The sequence below is a fragment of the Pseudonaja textilis genome, chromosome 7 (genome assembly GCF_049901715.1).
Source record: "Pseudonaja textilis isolate UNSWEBS1 chromosome 7, rPseTex1.2, whole genome shotgun sequence".
In the NCBI taxonomy this organism is placed as follows: domain Eukaryota; kingdom Metazoa; phylum Chordata; class Lepidosauria; order Squamata; family Elapidae; genus Pseudonaja; species Pseudonaja textilis.
This window is the reverse complement of record NC_141996.1, coordinates 29,894,608-29,912,673: the sequence shown is the minus strand read 5'-3', so window position 1 is coordinate 29,912,673 and position 18,066 is coordinate 29,894,608. Positions and strand designations below refer to the sequence as shown.

Sequence of the window (18,066 nt, the reverse complement as noted above, 5' to 3'; positions counted from 1 at the left end):
AGTTTTTATGATAGAGTTGTCCTGCTCCTGTTCATGGATATTTATAAGAAGCAAGGTTCAATCTTTTATTTACATTTAGCCTATGTATGTGTGGGGTTTGTATTTAGACTGTTTTTTAATCACTAAAGAAATCCCATTAAGGGAAGTAAGACAACATACCTATGCAATATTGTTGCTGAGGGCTGATGACAGTCTGAAACTCACCTTGGATTTGCTTTTCTGGGTTGGGCTAGTGGCTTAACAGTTTGCACAATATATTTTGTCATAATGGTTAACCCTGGTCTCAAATGGGAAAGCTACAAAGTATCTCATCACAAATACATCCAGTTCAATAAAATATATATTTAAGGATAATGGGAAGATAACTTTGAAAAGAATCTAAATATTGTTCCCATCATTTGGTTAATCCACTTTAAAGCTTTTTGTTATTAATTTTGGGTGCTTGAAAAATTCTGCTTTCTGAAAGAGCATTTTTCCCGGTTTATAATAAAGCAGCTTCCTGAAAATTTAATCCAAGGACTTAGCTATACATTAAGCAACAATAGTTGTCTATTATGGTTTCAGATTCCTGTTTCCTCCCTGCCAATGATCTCACCCACAGCTTTACTTCCTACCTGAAAGAAAGTAAGTAGTAATTTAGTTAGAAATTATTCTGTGTTATTCTTTTCTTAAAAGGCTTAAAATAATTTGAGATAATATACTGTACATGCATGTGTTTATATTATGCTTTTTCAAAAATGCTTACTTTATAGTAGAAAGTATTATTCTGTCATGTTGAACAATGTAGCTTCTCGTTTCATATGCTATATTCATAATGTAGTTTGGGTATAATTGAACGCTGATAATCAAAAACTAAAGACTCAGGAACCATCAAATAGGGAGAACAAACCATTTTAATAATCCCTCTGTAAAAGCTGAATTGAAAAATGGACTTAAATATGTTTAATTTTGAAACACATTTAAAGTTTTGTTGTTGTTGCTTTATTTTCAGTTACCTATGAGATTTATGTAATCGCGATCTGGATGCTTGGCAATCTGTTCACAGATATGAGCTTTTTCCAGGTGCCCGCAATTTTGTGCTTGCCATTTGTAATTTTTTCTGTCAGCTCCTCAGAATGTCAATGAGGAAGCCATCAGGGAAGTTTGCAAGCTGAGAAGAATCCCTCTTCTTTTTGGAGACTGGCTGAAAGAGCTGCCTGCTGAGGGAGTTAAACTCTTCAGCTTCCTGAAAATGTAATCCAAGTTCTTAGTTATACAGCATTAAGTAACAACAGTTATCCATTATGGCTTCAAGCGGAGTGGAGAAACAACTCAGGCCCTAATGATTTGAGTTCTATTTCTGCACCCTTCTGCACGACATCCTCCTGCAAGGTGCAGAAATGGAACTTAGATCCTGGTGGTTTGAAAGTTCCCTTCCACACCTGGAGGTGAGTTGAATTCCTTCAACCAGATGAAGAAACAGCCCACATGCTAATAATTTCATCTCTGCTTCTCCATCCCACTGAAAGAATTCAGTTGCCTTCCACTCATGGAGTCGGGGGCTGAATTCAATCAGCAAGTTCCTGATTCTCAGTCATACAAGAGGATGCCAATATCTAAGCAGAAAGCAAAGAGGCAGTGTGATTCTGTAGTGTGGAAAGGGAATTTCACGAGGACAGTGGTGTCACCCAAGCAGGAAAAGCCCAAAGGGAACATCAAGCCAGCCATGAAACAAACTTGCATAGGAAAAGGAATCAAATAAAAGGTATTAAAGAAGCCCCTTAGACAAAAGCCCAAATAATTAAGAAAACTAAGGAAACAAGAAAAGAAAACCCTTACAAACACAAGACATGCCAAATCAGCAAAACAAACAGACAAAAGACACAAAATATATTGCAAAGGAGACAGACAGGAGATTGCCACAAAACAAATATAAGAAACCATTAAGCAAAAAAAAAGATTAGGATGAAACCAATAATCCAATCAAACCACCCCGCAAAGTTTGCCTTCTGCACGCCGCGGAGTTTACCCTCCGGCAGAAATGAAGACAACCCCTGACAGGATTTAAAACATTAAGAAATACAAACACAAGCACACACACACACACACACAAAAGGAGAAAAGGTATAAAAAATCAGGGACTTATCATACAAAGCTAGCTAGCCCAGGAACGCAGACTTCTTGCTATCTCTCGCCTTCCTGAAAAATAAAAAAGATCCAGCTTTCAAGCAGTTGTCTGTATCCTTGCACCGGAGCTCTCCCAGTGGGAAAATCGAATCCTCAGAAGAAAGGCATTTTGACAGCCTTTAACAGTAGTCAGTATGGAGTTCTCGGGAATGGTCTAGGAGGCCCAGCACAGGTCTCTGAAAGTGCTTGGATTTTGGCAGGGAGGCTTTACAGCTCCTGAGCATTCTTTTTTTTTTTGGGGGAGGGGTAAAAGTTTTATTTGGATTTTCACAAAACATCATACAAATAAAATATCTTTTCTGAGAGCAGCATGATTCCAGGTTATCACATCTCCACACAGACATAATCTCAATTACATATTCATCTTTATATTCTATTATTATATTCTCAATAATTTTTTCCTTCCCTTACTTTCCTCAACCTTATTTCTGATTATTTCATTCCTTTCTAATTCAATTACATATCTTTTTCTAAATTTCTATATCTTTCTAGTCATTATATTTGTACTTTTGTCTGTCCTGCTTACAATTTCATACATTCTTTTTCCATCATCGTCCCGAAAGGGAAAAAAACAAAAAACAATTCCCTCTCCTTCCAGGCATTAAAAAGCAAGGTTTCCTCTGTGATTACCAAATAGAATGTATCATCTTTATATCTTATAGTTGTTATCCATTCAAATCTCATTTAATTTATACATTATACAATTATAACTTCCAGTTTCTAACTTCCAGTTTCTAATATCTATTTTATATCCTATAACTCTTATCAACCAAATTCCGCTTGGTTTTTTCCCTTAAAAATACACACTAAATTCTAAAAAGAGAAAAAAATATATAATAATAATGAATAAAATGGTTATTCTATTCAAATTTATCCTGACAACTCATATTGATTTCATTATAAATGTTTTACATTTCTTTTCAATTATATTTTATAAATCGTTAAGAACAGATTTTCGTTCATTCCTCTTATTCCCTCTTCTTTTACTTTTCTTCCCTTTCTCTCTTTATTTCATTTAATTATTAACAAACATTCCATTACATAACAATACCAGTTTTGTCTTTCACTTTAATCACCTGTTTCGTATTTTCTAACTCATTACTATTTCCAATATAACAATGCTATCTCTTATACCCTTGCAGAATCCTCTCTTTCAACTTATATTTTAACCATTATCTCTATGTATTTTAAATAGGCTAATACCTTTAATCCTTGTACGTTTCCCCTGTTTCTTTATATCTAGTTTCCATCCCTTATGACTTCTTTTCCTTTTAATCTTCCCCTCTTTTTCTCACCACCCTTTTTGTCCCCCTATCTCTCTGATTCTCCCTTCTGTAATTCTCTCTTCTGCTTCTCTCTAGTATTATATTTACTTTTCAAACTATTTTTTTTAAATTGTTTCCTCAGATCTTGAGTTTTTTACTCCCTTTCCCCCCTTTTCCCATTTTACCCCACATGGAATTGTTTGGTCGTTAAAGAAGGCTTCTTCTTTGTCCAGCCCTTCTTGTTCTTCAAGCATTTCTTGTTGTTTTTCATAGTTCAAAATCTTCATTTCTAAGAATTGAAGTGCGAAGTGAAAGGATCCTGCCCCTCTTGCAACTCTTTTTTCATTTTTTAAGTTCCATTTTTAGTTCCTCAAGGAGTACTGCCATTTTAAGCACTTTTAAACAACCACCCGATCAATTTTAGTTCAGTCCACTAGAAATCCAAAACCCAAAATTCCAAAAATCACCAAATGATCCAAAACTGTTTCTTCTTGCTTCTTTTTTCTACTTTCCCTTTCCAGGGGCTCTGTTATCTTGTAACAAAGTTTCAGTTACAATGTATCCTTTGGAAGTCTTGTTAAAATTCCACTGTTAATTCTTTTTATTTCCAGGAGGTACTCTCTGATGTTTCCAAGTCCCACCCTTTCTTTTTTCCTCTACTTTCCTCCTTTTAAATGCTTTGGAATATCCAGAAAGTCCTTGTTTTCCCTTTGACACTTTAATTTCAGCTTAAAATTGCCTGTTAGTGTCAAAGTAGATTAACACAAATTTCTTGCTTAAATCTCTTCTTTTTAGCATTCAAAGCCAATTGCAGTTGTTGGTGTGAGAAAAAAAAAATCTTTTTTCCTTTTCCCTCTCTCCTCCGGCACTTTAAAAATCTTTTAGAAGTAATTTAAATTCCAGGGTACCTTGCATAGATGTTATCTCTGCTTAGCCCAGTCTGTCAAGCCCTCCCCTTTGTCTTCCTCCTGCTCAATCTTGTCTGGTTGGGTTCCTCTTTGAGGTGGCCATTTCTGACCACCACTGCAACCGCCTTTGGGAAAGAGAGTAAAGACCAGCTGAGGGGGAAAGATGCGACTCCCCTCAACTCAGCTGGCAGTCTCCCTCCTCTTCGCCAACTCTATGGGGTGACTTCAGCCCCATATCCAAAGGATCAGGGCGCTCCAGCGGCGAGCACGGATCGAAACTGCGCACGATCGCGGATTTCGGTCCATCGCCGAAGAAGCCCAAACTGGAAGCCAGCTCCTGAGCATTCTGACTTCCCTTCCCGTGAGTCATCTTGCACTCTTGATTCTATCCACTTAATGACCTGTATGATCACTTATGGCCATATCCGGCAGGAGTGCCAGGATTGCAGTCATTGAGCAAAGCAATCATGGGTAGTCCCATGACATTATATTTAATGACTGCTTCCCTTAACAATGTAGATACCAGGCTCAATTGCACTTGTAAACTGAGAACTACCTGTGAAATATATGCCTCTTTAAGACTTTGCAGGGGCTGGAACTAGATGTTTTCTAAGACTTCTTCCAATTTTTATATCTCATGTATCTAAGATACAGTTTTAATATAACAAAGATTCCTAACAATAGTTATTGCATACTTAAATAGCAAATTTATCCAAATACCTTTGTAGAGGTCTTGAGTTTGAAGCTATTATACATTATATGTTTGATTTAATTTGTATTGGGAGTATTTTATCTTCTTTTGGCACATTACAATGACAAAAAGTGTAAATTGCTTACAGAATTTAGACAGTTATATTAAAGTCAAATAGCCTGGTAACAGTTATTCTTAAAAAAGTTGGCATTATTTTATAATAGTTTATGCAGATTACCAATCACATTACAACCAAGGCATTAAATGGACTGAGAAAGAATTTGTATTTTCTAGAATTTTATGCCAATGGCAAAGCTTTGCTCTGTGGGCTTCATGTTAAGTTCCACCCTAACAATATTTGTGGTTTTTTTTTTCTTGCATGGCTACATATTGGTCACTTTTTAATGTAAATTACTGGAGTTCAAAGAGTTGTGATTGCATCGAGAAGAATATTCTATAATAATATTAATATGTTATAGAATATGTATTATCTTCTATCTTCCATTTAACTGATTTATTTAATACGTACATTTAACTTTGCTAGTTGTTTTTTTTGTTAATTCACTAGTAATTTTCTTTTTTTCATTTATGTGTTCAAGAACAGTATGGTAAGCTATTATTTAGGATGTACTTTCATTTTTCATTACAGAATATATCAAAAGTCAGGCATGCCTATAAACCTATTATATAAATAGCATTAAATGTTCAAATTTGTGGCCATTTTCTTCTAAATATTTCCTTATTCAGTTGATACCTGATCTTTGAACATTCCTAAGTACATTTCGGGGGGAGGGGGGGACATTAATAAAATTAATAGAACATTGTGATTGGCCTATGGTTTCTGGCTTTTGGTACACCCTGTATATCTATTTTTAAAATAAAGAAGCTGTTACATGATTCACTTATTTAGGATATTAGTTAATTGTGTAGGCAGAGTCTGTGCTCCATTAGGAGGCTTCCTCATTATTTTCTAATATAATGTCACATTACTGTATTTATTAAATCTTTGTTTTTCACATTTCAGTCTGTCCTAAATGGGCAAAGCTCCGTAAAAACCACACAGAGAAGTCATCAGTAGTGATGCTAGTAATTTGCGGCTCTGCTCTCCGGTGTCTGGAACTCATCAGGTATCTTGTTTGCCATCAGGAGAGAATCCTTTCCCCAAAACCACCTGATGAAAGGACAACTAGGGTATCAGGTTTTCTCAATCACTATTGGTAATAGGGCTGGGTCATTCTCTAAATCCTGGTCTCACAATACTTGGGAAACATACTGTGTAGTCCCAGCCTATATATTTGAACTGCGTTTAAAAAAAAGGAATTCATATATGCAAAGTTTTAATTCAGGGGATGAAATAAAAAATGCATCCTAGTCAACTGTATCCTAACCAAGTCGGGTGATATTAGCTATCAGTAGACTATGTCAAAAGCTTGAAAGAAGCAGCTGCAAGATGCCTTGGCTTAGCTCCCACTTGCATGAGTCTTCAGGAACTGAACCTGAACCTTCTTGCATACAGATCAAAAATATTCCTGTTTCCTCCCGGCTGAGGAAGAAAAGCCCCATAAGTATGGCTTTCAAGTTACATAATCGAATTAATGTATATTTTTCTGTTTTCGTTTTCTTTTGGAAAAATTTTAGTGCAAAAATTCTGTCGTTTTCATGTTTTCAGCTTTCTTTTTATTAACAGGATGTTCTTTCTTAGATCAATGGCAACGTTCAAAGGAGATGGGAAGGTTATGAAATTATTTGCAAAACATTTAAAGGTAAATACAGTAAAAGGGAAGTACTATAATTTTATCTAAATATAAATATGCTGCAAGTATATGTATATAGTCTTCTTTCTTTCCTTCCTTCCTTCCTCTCTCCCTCTCTCCCACCCTTCCTCCCATTTCCACTTTTAAGGAGTGCAGGAATAACCATAATAGCTTGATGGCTGGCAGAAGGCATCGAAGCTCTAAAGAAACACACAATGTTTCATTTTCCAAGGAAGCGTAAATAGGAAAAAAGTGAACATGTGAACATCATTCTGCATAGTGTAAGACTTTTGGAGCAGGGGAACTGAGAAACAATATGTGTTCAGACATGAAAAATCAGCAATTACATGAAATAAGTCGATAAGCCGTTGGGCCCTGCCATAAAGTAGATTGGCTCAACTATAGATTTTGAGCTTTGCTGTATTGTTTTTCCATATAACAATGTTGAATTTTCATATAGAGTTGTCACGTAATACAATTTTGAACCTTTTAGAGAAAAGAAGAAATGATTATAATTAAGTTTCTTGTCTCCTAATCTACTTTTCCCTCTTTCTGGTTTCTTGAAATAGATACAAGAACAAATGCAAATGCTGGAAAAAGAGGTTGTTCATGTGGGAGTTGGAACACCTGGAAGGATAAAAGCACTAATACAACAAGGTAGAAAGTTACAATATAATTTAAAGTTATGTGAAAATGAAACATAATTATTTTTCAATTATTCCAATCAGAGGAAGAATTTTAAAAAGCTAAGAATTACTGAAATAAGAGCTGCTGCACAAAAGGTGTTAAGTGAATTCATTAAAACAGTGTCATGACACAAACCCTGTTCCTTTTGTGTGTGCAATTGAATCACTTCATGCCCATTTAGAAGACCACCCAAAAATTTCAACTGGTCCAGAATACAGCAGCGCACACAGTAATGGGGTCCTTAGATTTATTTATTTAACACTTCTGCTGCTCAAACTACACTGGGTGCCAGTTTCTTTCCAGATACTATTCAAGGTGCTGATCATCACCTTTAAAGTCCTATATAGCATATGGCAAGGCTACATGTGGGACCGCCTTTCCCTAAGGACATCTAGCTGGTCCCTTCCCCCAAATGTTGTCTTCTGATTGGAACCAGGAAGCTTGGTTTCCGTGTCGTAGCTCCTGTCCTATGGAACATTATGACCCCTGAAATGTGGCAGGCCTCCACCCTTTTAATCTTCCATAAGACTTTGAACACCTGGCTTTTCCTCCTTTTATGTCAAGATGGAAGATTTCATACTCAGAAGCTGAACAGGATCTTTGATTTAAACTGCTGAGATGGACAGGCCTAAATCTGCAAAAGTTACCTGCCTTTGAATGGAATAGCAACAACTCTAAGAATCATTTTGACATGCGAATGTTCTGTTATCTGTAGCCATATTTTCCTTTCTCCTCAGAAGGCCTTAAGCTGACTTCCTTGAAATATTTTATCTTAGACTGGAACCATAGGGATCAGAAGTTAAGAAGATTAATTGACATCCCAGAGGTACAAACTTTTGTCTCTGTTCATGTTGCTTGTTGGATGTTGATCGTGACATTTTATAGTTTATATTCTAGACTTTTAAGAGAAGGGAAGTAGGATTTTATACATTCCAAATTGAAAAGTTGCCTTGTTTACAATTTCACATTTGCATTATACCCACTTCTCACAATTCCTGGCAGATAGCAAGCTTTTATCTTGAATCAATAGCCAGAAAATTACCATAATTTAAATTAAACTAAATAAAACATATGTTAAAATTAGAAAAAAATATTAAAATAAAAGTCAAGATACCAGTGCAGCATAAGGATCTCAAACCCCAATTGCTTTACAAAAAAAGTTAAATGTGACTAGATCTTTAGGATATTAAAAGCAAGGGGCCAGAGTTTGAGAGAAAGCCTATCTGAGAACAGTCTGAATTCATCAAGTATAGTAATACTTTAGTTTCTTATTCTCAAATTGTAGAGATTGTAGATCATAGCTGATCTTAAAACAGATCTAGAAATCATTTAGCAAATCTTTGGTTGATTTACTGATAAGGATTCTGCTTTCAAATCCTAACTTCCAACTAAAGAGGGAGTTTTAAAAAATGTTTAAAACTTTTAAAAAATGTTTAAAACTTAAACCAACTAATCTTGTACTTATGAAAAAAACTTAGGTGATAAAGCAAAACATCTTAATATAAAGTTTTCATAAAGGATAACTAAAATAAGTTATATTATTATTCTTGCAGTTAATTAATACAATTTCATAAATTTAATTATTTTTAAAAGGACAGTATTATTAAAAATAAATTGAAAAATGTTTCACTTATATACAAACATATATAATACTCTTTTTCTATAATAATGGTAAAATTATCTAGTTAGGTCTACACAAATGTCAAAAACTAAAGAGAGAATGTGCCCCCTTGTGGCCTTTTTTCAAATGTGAAATTTACATATTAGCTACTGCAGTTAATAAAATGTCTATTAAAAAGAGGCAGGTGTCTACAGAGATATGTATGTCCTTATAACAATTATACATTTTCCTTCTTTCTGGATGTTCTTCATTTTATAAAGGTTAAATTTATCTTATTTATTACATTTATTCCTTACTGCAATCTCACAAAACTCTCATCAGTTTTATAGAATATGGAAACCATTGATTGAATCCATCCATTGCAAAATAAAAGTAATAAAATCCTAATTATCTAAAAAAAATTGAAAACCAGGTGTTATTCTTCAATTGCCATGAAGCATCCTGTGTCAAAGTTGAAACTTTATTGGTAGGCTACTTCAGAGGATTAGAATTCTTCAGAAAAGCAGTACCTCTGAGCTTTTCCTTCCCACAAATTTGAGATTCCTCAAAGTGGTTGAGCTAATTTTGAATGTAAGCTGATGCTAAGCTATAAAGAGCATTCTATAGGTAAAACCAATACTTTAGATTGTATCCAGACTCTTATAGAAAGTCAGTGCAGGGTCCATGGCATAAGAGTAAGGGGCTTCCATTAGTGAACACCAGTAAGTACCTGAACTGCTCCATATTAGACCAAGTAAAACTTCTAAGTGGTCTTTAAAGGCAGCCAGCTGTGGCATATATCACAGTAATCTAAGGAAGTAATGATGAGGGCATGAGTTGTTGTACAAAGGTCCTTGCATAAAAGTAAAGCTTCAAATGGCATATTAGCTATGCTGGTCTCCTTGCCTTTCTGTTTTGTTAGGAGCCAGAAGTCCAAGAGGACACTCAGATCATAGACTTGCTTCTTCAGTGTAGCACTTCCTCCCAAGACACATCATTCTCAAAGGATTCTCTTCATCCAGATCCTCACTTACGCACCTTTTCCCATCCAGACTCAATCCCCTATCACTGGGACAAGACCTAACAACTTCACAAACACAGCCTGGGATACAGCATTTAGCTGACCAGGGTGACACTTTCTTATTTGGTCACCAAATTCTTTTTAATAAGCAGCAAAGTATGGCAGTAACCCCAGTAGAAATTGGTTTGAGTTAACTTTTTTACTGATAGTAATTGTTGCTCAAACTGTTAAAATTAGAAAAGATAATCATTCAAACATGTTCAAGAATTTTTACAGGCAAATTTAAATAATAGAGTAGTTAAGCTACTGGTTTAGAATAGTTAATTAGTAAATGATTAGCTGCTGATTAGTAAATGATCAGGTTTGATCTATTATGCATGCTAATGAATACTTACTATTTCATATCTATTTATAGGCTCTATTATGCAAATATTAAAATGGGAGAACTGCAAGGTTTTAGCGATTTATGTTTAAACTTATTTTAAAAAGTCTGCATTCATTGTAATTTCTGGTAAATATTTTTTTCAGATAAAAAAAGAAACAATTGATCTTCTAGAAATGGAATTAATCAAGCTATGCAGAAATGGCTCTGTGAAGTTGGGACTCTTTTAATAATTATTCCTGTAGTTCATTCTATCATCTGTTGGGCTCTGCTGTATTGAGCTGGCTTTAAAACTGCACAAAGCTGAAGATGTGTGGCAGATCCTTTTGTCATCCAGCATTCTTTTATAATAAACAATATTCTGTTTGATGTCCACTTGAATTTTTTCAAATTTCTATCATGGAAGGCTTAGAAGTTGTTTTAAAATCCCATATCTAAGAGAAATGAATTGAAATCATTAGAAAACATGACTAAAATCATGACTAAAATCATATATCAGATATAAAACAAGCCATCTTAGCTGCAATCTGTCCCTATTCCATCTGCAACACAATAAAAAATAGCTTGCCTTGAAAAGTTGTTGAGCTAGAAAAACATGTGGATTCCTGTCAGGTATGGAAAATATCCTAAACCTGTTGTCACCTTCACAATGTTGTTGTAATCCAGTTTCCCTCAAAATTCAATCACTATGCAACCCTTAAAGCAAAGAATAATTTCTTCTCATGCTCTTTTGTATTGGGAAGAATATGTATGTATGTACATGAATATGTATGTATGTGAAAATATTTACAGACCCCTCACATCCCGGACATAAACTGTTTCAACTCCTTCCCTCAAAACAATGCTATAGAGCACCGCACACCAGAACAACTAGACACAATTTTTTCCCCGAAAGCCATCACTCTGCTAAACAAATAATTCCCTCAACACTGTTCAACTATTTTTTTTAAAAAAAAAACAAGTTTTATTGATTTTACAAACAAACAAACAAAACAAAACAAAACATCATTAAACATTAAAAACATAAAACCTCTTTCCATTGTAAATCTTTACAAGGCAGGTAACACATTGCTTTATATCACATACTTATAATTTATCCCATTTCCATATAAACACGTAAATTCCCTTTACCAAATTCCACATTGTTTCTCTTTAATCATTATTCAATCATATTTCCTTTCTAATTTATCTGCTATTCAATCATCACATTTATATTTTCCTCTGGCTTGTTTATAATTGTTCTCATCTAGTCTTCCTCCGAGATTTTATTATTTAATTCTTAATTGGACACACACACATAAGACATAAACATAAAAACATAAAACTTTCTTTTAGAAAGTAACTTGGCCCCAGATTACCTCTTTTTGTATGGACTTCAATTGAATTCATGTTCTTCTTATATACCATTACCTATCTTGTTTACCATTCTATATCTATTATATAACTCCTCTCCACTTTTGCCTCATCTTAATTCTGTTTTATATATTTAATCTTGCTTTTAAAAAAAATTTTTTTATATATCTTTTGTCCATTTCTCCATTTACATCTGTCTCATTTCCAATATAAAAAAGAATAGTTTCCCCTGGAATCACTAATCAGAGTATGATGCCTCTCTATCATTCCCCTAAATTAAAATTTAAAATAACACCTAAATCCCAATCAGATTCTGCTTAGTACATTCTACTATTTCAGAAACCAATACTACAGTAATAAATCCATAACAGTCAACACATTAATCCATTAAATTCTATATTTAAACTAATATTTTAAACATTCCCTTTAGTGTTTTATTAAAACTTAAAATCATTCATTATTAAACATTTTAAAGTTATACCTTAATATTTTAGTCTTTTATTAGATCTTAAAAAGTTCTGATTATCTACTTATAATACAAATACCACTATTACAATACTCATGTGTACTTTGCAGAATCCCCTTTTTTTAAGAAAAAAAACCCCATACATTACCCATTATCCCTAAAAAAAATTTTCTTTTCTCCATCTTGTCTTATACCTTTGTAACCTTTTTCCCCCTTTTCCCTTTCCTTCTTAGCCCGCCTAAACTTTTTACCCCCTCCTCTTCAAACCTCTGCCTTCTTGGTTTCCCCTTTCTGTTGCATTCCTCTTTCCTTTTGCTTTCTAGCATTCTGTTGTTTTTGCATCTTCTTTTTCTCTTTCATAAATATTTTTTTATTTCTTAAGTCCTTCCTTTTCGCTCCTCTCTTTCTCCTTTCTTTCTTAGTCACACCGTTTAGTTCATTTAAAATGGCTTCTTCTTCCTCAGCTTCTTCCAGCTGTTGTTTAATTTGCTGACACATGACAAGCGCCATATCTAGGAAACAAAGGGCTTCTCCCATAACATCTTTGCCTTCTTTCCTTATTTTTAAATATTGTTTTTTTAGTTCATCAAGAGGTAGAGCCATTTTAAACCGTTTCTTCTTCTTTTTCTGTATCCTCTTCTTATTATTAAGCCAATCAGTTATTTTCAAACTTAAAACAGTTCCCAAAAGTCCCAAAATCCCATAATCATCAAACAGTCCAGGCAGAGTACAAACTTCTTTTTACAATTTCTCTTCTAAGGGTGAAGTCAAATTAGGGAAAGAAAAAACGTCCAGTCTGTGCTTTAAATCTTTTTTAGAATTAATTTCTATTCTCTTTATCTTCAAGGCATCTCCTCCAGCAAAGTCTTAGAATAAAAAAATTTTTTTCCAAGCCTCTCCCTTCCCACTTATAACAAAGGGGTTTAGGTTTTACCTTCTATTAAAAAGCAGGTTTTCCTTGTCCATTTGTTAATTCCATAAGGGAGGGAGAGTAACTTTCCCTTTTCATCACTTTTCTTCGCTGCTGAAAACATCAATCGGGAACATTGTAGCGTCCAGAAAAAAGCCAATACTTTCCCAGGTGTTGAATATGTCCTTAAGGTCCCAGTTCGACCAAGAAAAAACTTTCATTTTAAAACTCCTTCTTCTTCCTCCTGCACATTCTTTATCCAGTTGCCGGCTTCTTTATGGCGGCCATTAAGACCGCCGCTCCACCATCTTGAGAGAAGGGGGTTATTGCCGGCTGGGGAGGGGGTTTGCGATACTCCTCAACCCCTGTCCGGATCCCCCCTTTCTTCAGCTTCCCCAACAGGGCAGCCTTAGCCTCCAAATCCGTCAGGATCGGAGGCACCAAGGCGGCTAGCACAGCAGGGATCGCAGAGAAAAGCGAATCCCTGCTGTCACCGAAGCCGACAAACCGGAAATTCCAACACTGTTCAACTATTTATAAAGTCTGCACTATTAATTATTATTATTAATCTTTTCATCACTCCTTATCACCCATCCCTCCCACTTGTGACTGTATGACTGTAACTTTGTTGCTTTTATCCTTATGATTTATACTGTTTCCTAGTATGATTTGATTGCTTATTGTACCCTATGACTATCATTAAGTGTCGTACCTTATGATTCTTGACTCTTGATGAATGCATCTTTTCTTTTATGTATACTGAGAGCATTTGCACCAAGACAAATTCCTTGTGTGTCCAATCACACTTGGCCAATAAAGAATTCTATTCTATTCTATTCTATTCTATTCTATTCTATTCTATTCTATTCTATTCTATTCTATTCTATTCTATTCTACATGTATTCTATCTTAGCAATTGGAAAACACTTGATACAGAACAAAAAGTGTTGGTTTTGTTGAGCTATCCAGTATCAGGAAGCTTAAAAATGGAATTCAGTTTTTTTTTTTAAATTCCTGCTTTACACTATGCAAGTTTTTTTACAGAATAAACATCCCACATTGTGCATTTTATTTTAAAAGTTTTTAAGTTACATTTAAAATAGTATTACCTAATTATAGCAACATATACAAAAACAGAGTGATTACAGTATGCTGAGCTAAGAACATGCCTAGGTAAGAAAGTACATTCTAAGAAAATAATGACTACGTGTATTCATTCTTCCCTGAACTATAGCAATGATCACTCTGCACATTTAGAATTCATTTATGAAATACAGTATTAACTTAGGTCAAACAAAAAATGTAAAAAACTTGCAAGAAGGTTGTTTGTGCTAATATAGGCACAGTAGGAATTAGTATTAGTACCTAAAAAGTGGTGCTGTAATTTAAGTACGCTGTTTTCATCTGACATATATACTGTATATATACATTTCCATTACTCATGTATGTCCTTATACAATGTTGTAATATTCGATGTGAAAAGCTTTTATGACCATAAAAGGGAAGATCCGCTTGATTGTATATTGTAAATAAGCTAAGGCTAATGGCCTGAATATATGTCATTCTTCCAATTAGGCACCTTACATAAATGTATGTATAATTATATAGTAAGATACTGGAAAGTAGCCTTACAGTGGCATTTAATTGTGATCATTTGTATCATTTATGGAAAAACTCACATATGCAAACTTGTAGGTTTTAGTATGATATGCACACATATAGTCATTTTAATTGCCTTATATTAAAAATCCTTTTTTAAAAAAAATATAATTAGAATTTCAACAGCTTCAAAAAACTCAGTATTACCTATGAAGCCTAAGTTATTTTATTTCGTTAGGCACTAGAAAGTTAGCTGAAATGGTTTTTCTTCTTACTTTATGACATCACTGGATGCCATTGGACATTTTAGGTAGTATAACTACCATTTATTTTATTTTTTTGCACTATAAGACACTGCAGACCATAAGACCTAGCTTTTGGGAAGGAAAACAAAAAAAATCTGCCTCTGCCTCCCAGCAATTTGCCTCCTTGCAGCAAGCATCCTGATCGGCTTCAGCACAGCCTGATTTAGCACAAGCAGCTGATTGGTGGTTGGATCGGCCTCCCGAAATACTGCCGAGCAACTGTTCCAGGCTGCAGGGATCACCACCTCCATGCACCCAATTTTTGGCCTCCACGAATCCCATTTTTAGCTTCCATGTATCCCATTTTTGGCCCGTTCCAGGCAGAAAGGATTGCCGCTGCTAATTGCTGCTACCACCATTTGGCAGCGGCAAACAGCATTGGGGTGGCGGTTGGCAATGATCAGCAGCGCAAACCCCCACCACCTGGAACAGGCCAAAAATGGGGTGTTCAGAGGGTGAAAATAGGGTGCATGGAGGGAGAACAGCCAAAGGATGGGGCTGGCAGGTGGGCAAGGTTTAAGCAACATTCGCTCTATAAGATGCACAGACATTTCCACCCACTTTTGGGGGGGGGGGGGAGTGTGTCTCATAGTGCAAAAAGTACAGTATTATATACTTATTTTTAATATTTATCTTTAAATATATCTAATATTTATCTTTTAATATTGTTAATATATACAGTATAAATAATTATAGTTATAATGAAATATTAAGGCATCTAAATTTGATCTGCATCATTATATGCACCTGCACAATTCAGTTTGAAGAACTTAGGTTCCAATTCTAGTTGTAAACTAAGAATAGAAACAAAAGTTATAACTGATAACTCCAAACAGTTATTATCACGTAAATATTTGAGTTACTTTCCTTGTGTTTTCCTTCTAGAAATGTGTTAACAGACAGGAACTATCTCTGTTAATATGCTACAACCAGCATTCCAATATGATTAGGTGTAAAATGGCAATTAAGTCTATTAACAGCAACAAAACAGATCTTACAAGACAAGAATAGATGGAAGGTCATTAGAGTGATACAACCTAGAATTGAGAAGACATTTTCTAACAGTGAGAACAATTAATCAGTGGATAGCTTGCCTCCAGAAGTTGCCTCCAGAAGTTATTTTCAAGAGGATGGACAACCATTTTTACAGAATGGTATGGGGTCTCCTGCAGGAGCAGAGAGTTAGAACAGAAAGCTTCCAAAGTACCTTCCCACCCTATATTCACACACAAATTTCTTCAGTCCATTCTGGCACATATTTTATTCTCATGAGTTCAAAAGAATCACATAAAAGAATGAATACAAAGAACATGTGAAAGTATAAAATCTATACATCAGTTGTTCTCACACATTCAACCCTTAGAATGCTATATTACAGAATGAAAAATAATTTACATATAATTTGTATAAATAAAAACATGAGGAATGAAGTAAGGCACAAGAGCAATTTTCTATGGAATTGAAATTAAACATTTTATATTACACAGTTGTGATTGTCACGATTAAATTTACCAGTGAGCTAACATAAGATATTGTGTATTTAGCAACACTATACACAATAGTCTTGACTTATGCATTCACAACACATTTAAAAGTCCATAAAACTGGGCTATTGCATTTTAAAGGATATTCCATTTTGTCATCACTACAGTGCTGATAAATAGTTTAAATCCACACTTTTTCATGTGCTTTTTTGATACATAGTTAAACATGGTAAAAAGGGAAATGAATTTGCAATGTAATACAGCTTTGTGTTCAATACTTTTCTTTGTACATAAGGTCACTAATCAATTCAAATATATACATTTCAAGAGATAATTACTACAAGATTAAGTACCTTAATTCTAAAGCTAATGATTGGTTCATTAACAATAATTTAAATCTCTGTCTACATCAAGCAGCAATTTCCTTTCAAAAAAATTTTTTTTGCCACATTTTAATGTAGTTGACAATAGAATTCACAATTTAAAAGTTACCAGAGTTTTTTTTTTAAGGCATAAAAGTATTTAAAATCTTTTGGAAAAACAAGCTGTATATTTATAAACGTATGAAAATCCTGACCTGTATTTGCAAATGTATGCACAATATATTGATGTGCTTATAGCTTGCAATATAAAAAAAAGTTTATCTTCAAGGCCTATAGTTTTATTACTGTGGGGAAAAAGCCACAATAGTTTGAGTGGGTGGTTATTTTTTTATAAACTACCATATTTTTCGGGTTGTAAGACTCACTTTCCCCCCCACCCACCAAAAAAACCCCAAAATGGGTGGAAATGCCTGTGCATTTGGGCTGATCCTTTGGTGAACAGCAGCTAGGCTGCCATGGCAGCGTCCTTTTACAGTGCTGAACCCCACTTCTTCTGTCTTTGTCATTGCCCCTCTCTTCTGTCTCTTTGCCACAGTGCAGGAGTCAATAGGCAGAGTTGGCACATGGGAGAACACCTATACGTAGTCCTCTCAGGCTCCGTCTGATTTTTTTTCTTATTTTCCTCCTCTAAACCTAGGTGCATCTTATAGTCAGATGCATCTTATAGTGTGAAAAATACAGGTATATTCTTAGCTGAAAAGATTACATCTTCAGCTAATAAATTATCCATAAAGCTTTCTGTGGTATAATATTAATGTAACAATATTTATATTACACTTCAGATGTCTTAAATCAGTAACACACCTACTCAAAATAGACCTGCAATGTAGATTTATTCTCATGCCCCTGTTGCACATGGGAAACCTGAGGCTGAAAAAGAAAACTATCCAGTGAATATGCAAGGGGAACAAATCTGAAATCCATCATTTACTAGGCAAGCAGAAGTGTTGTCTTTGAAAAAAGAATAGAAAGTTCTAGTGTAAATTCCAGCTTTATGGAATCTACATCTAGTAAATGAAAAATACTAGATAGTATTTCACATGAACAGAAGAGCAGTATTTAAATTAAGTTACTCTCTTGAATGAGCAGAAC

At 34.6% G+C, this 18,066-nt stretch overlaps 1 protein-coding gene across 6 annotated transcripts in view; it reads left to right on the top strand.

The window, feature by feature from the left end:
• Positions 1–10,843, top strand: part of CMSS1 (cms1 ribosomal small subunit homolog) — a 167,855-nt gene extending 157,012 nt beyond the window's left edge. For 2 of the 6 annotated variants that reach the window (XM_087937367.1, XM_087937368.1), the window contains exons 6-11: positions 565–624; positions 6,055–6,157; positions 6,733–6,793; positions 7,354–7,441; positions 8,248–8,297; positions 10,621–10,843. In XM_087937367.1, coding sequence (XP_087793493.1) covers positions 565–624; positions 6,055–6,157; positions 6,733–6,793; positions 7,354–7,441; positions 8,248–8,297; positions 10,621–10,704 — 446 coding nt within the window. In that variant the 3' untranslated portion in view covers positions 10,705–10,843. Of the gene's footprint in view, positions 1–564; positions 625–6,054; positions 6,158–6,717; positions 6,794–7,353; positions 7,442–8,208; positions 8,298–10,620 lie in introns of all 6 variants that reach the window. The other 4 variants (XM_026700849.2, XM_087937365.1, XM_087937366.1 and 1 more) reach the window with 3 other exon arrangements.
• The last annotated feature ends 7,223 nt before the right edge of the window (positions 10,844–18,066 follow it).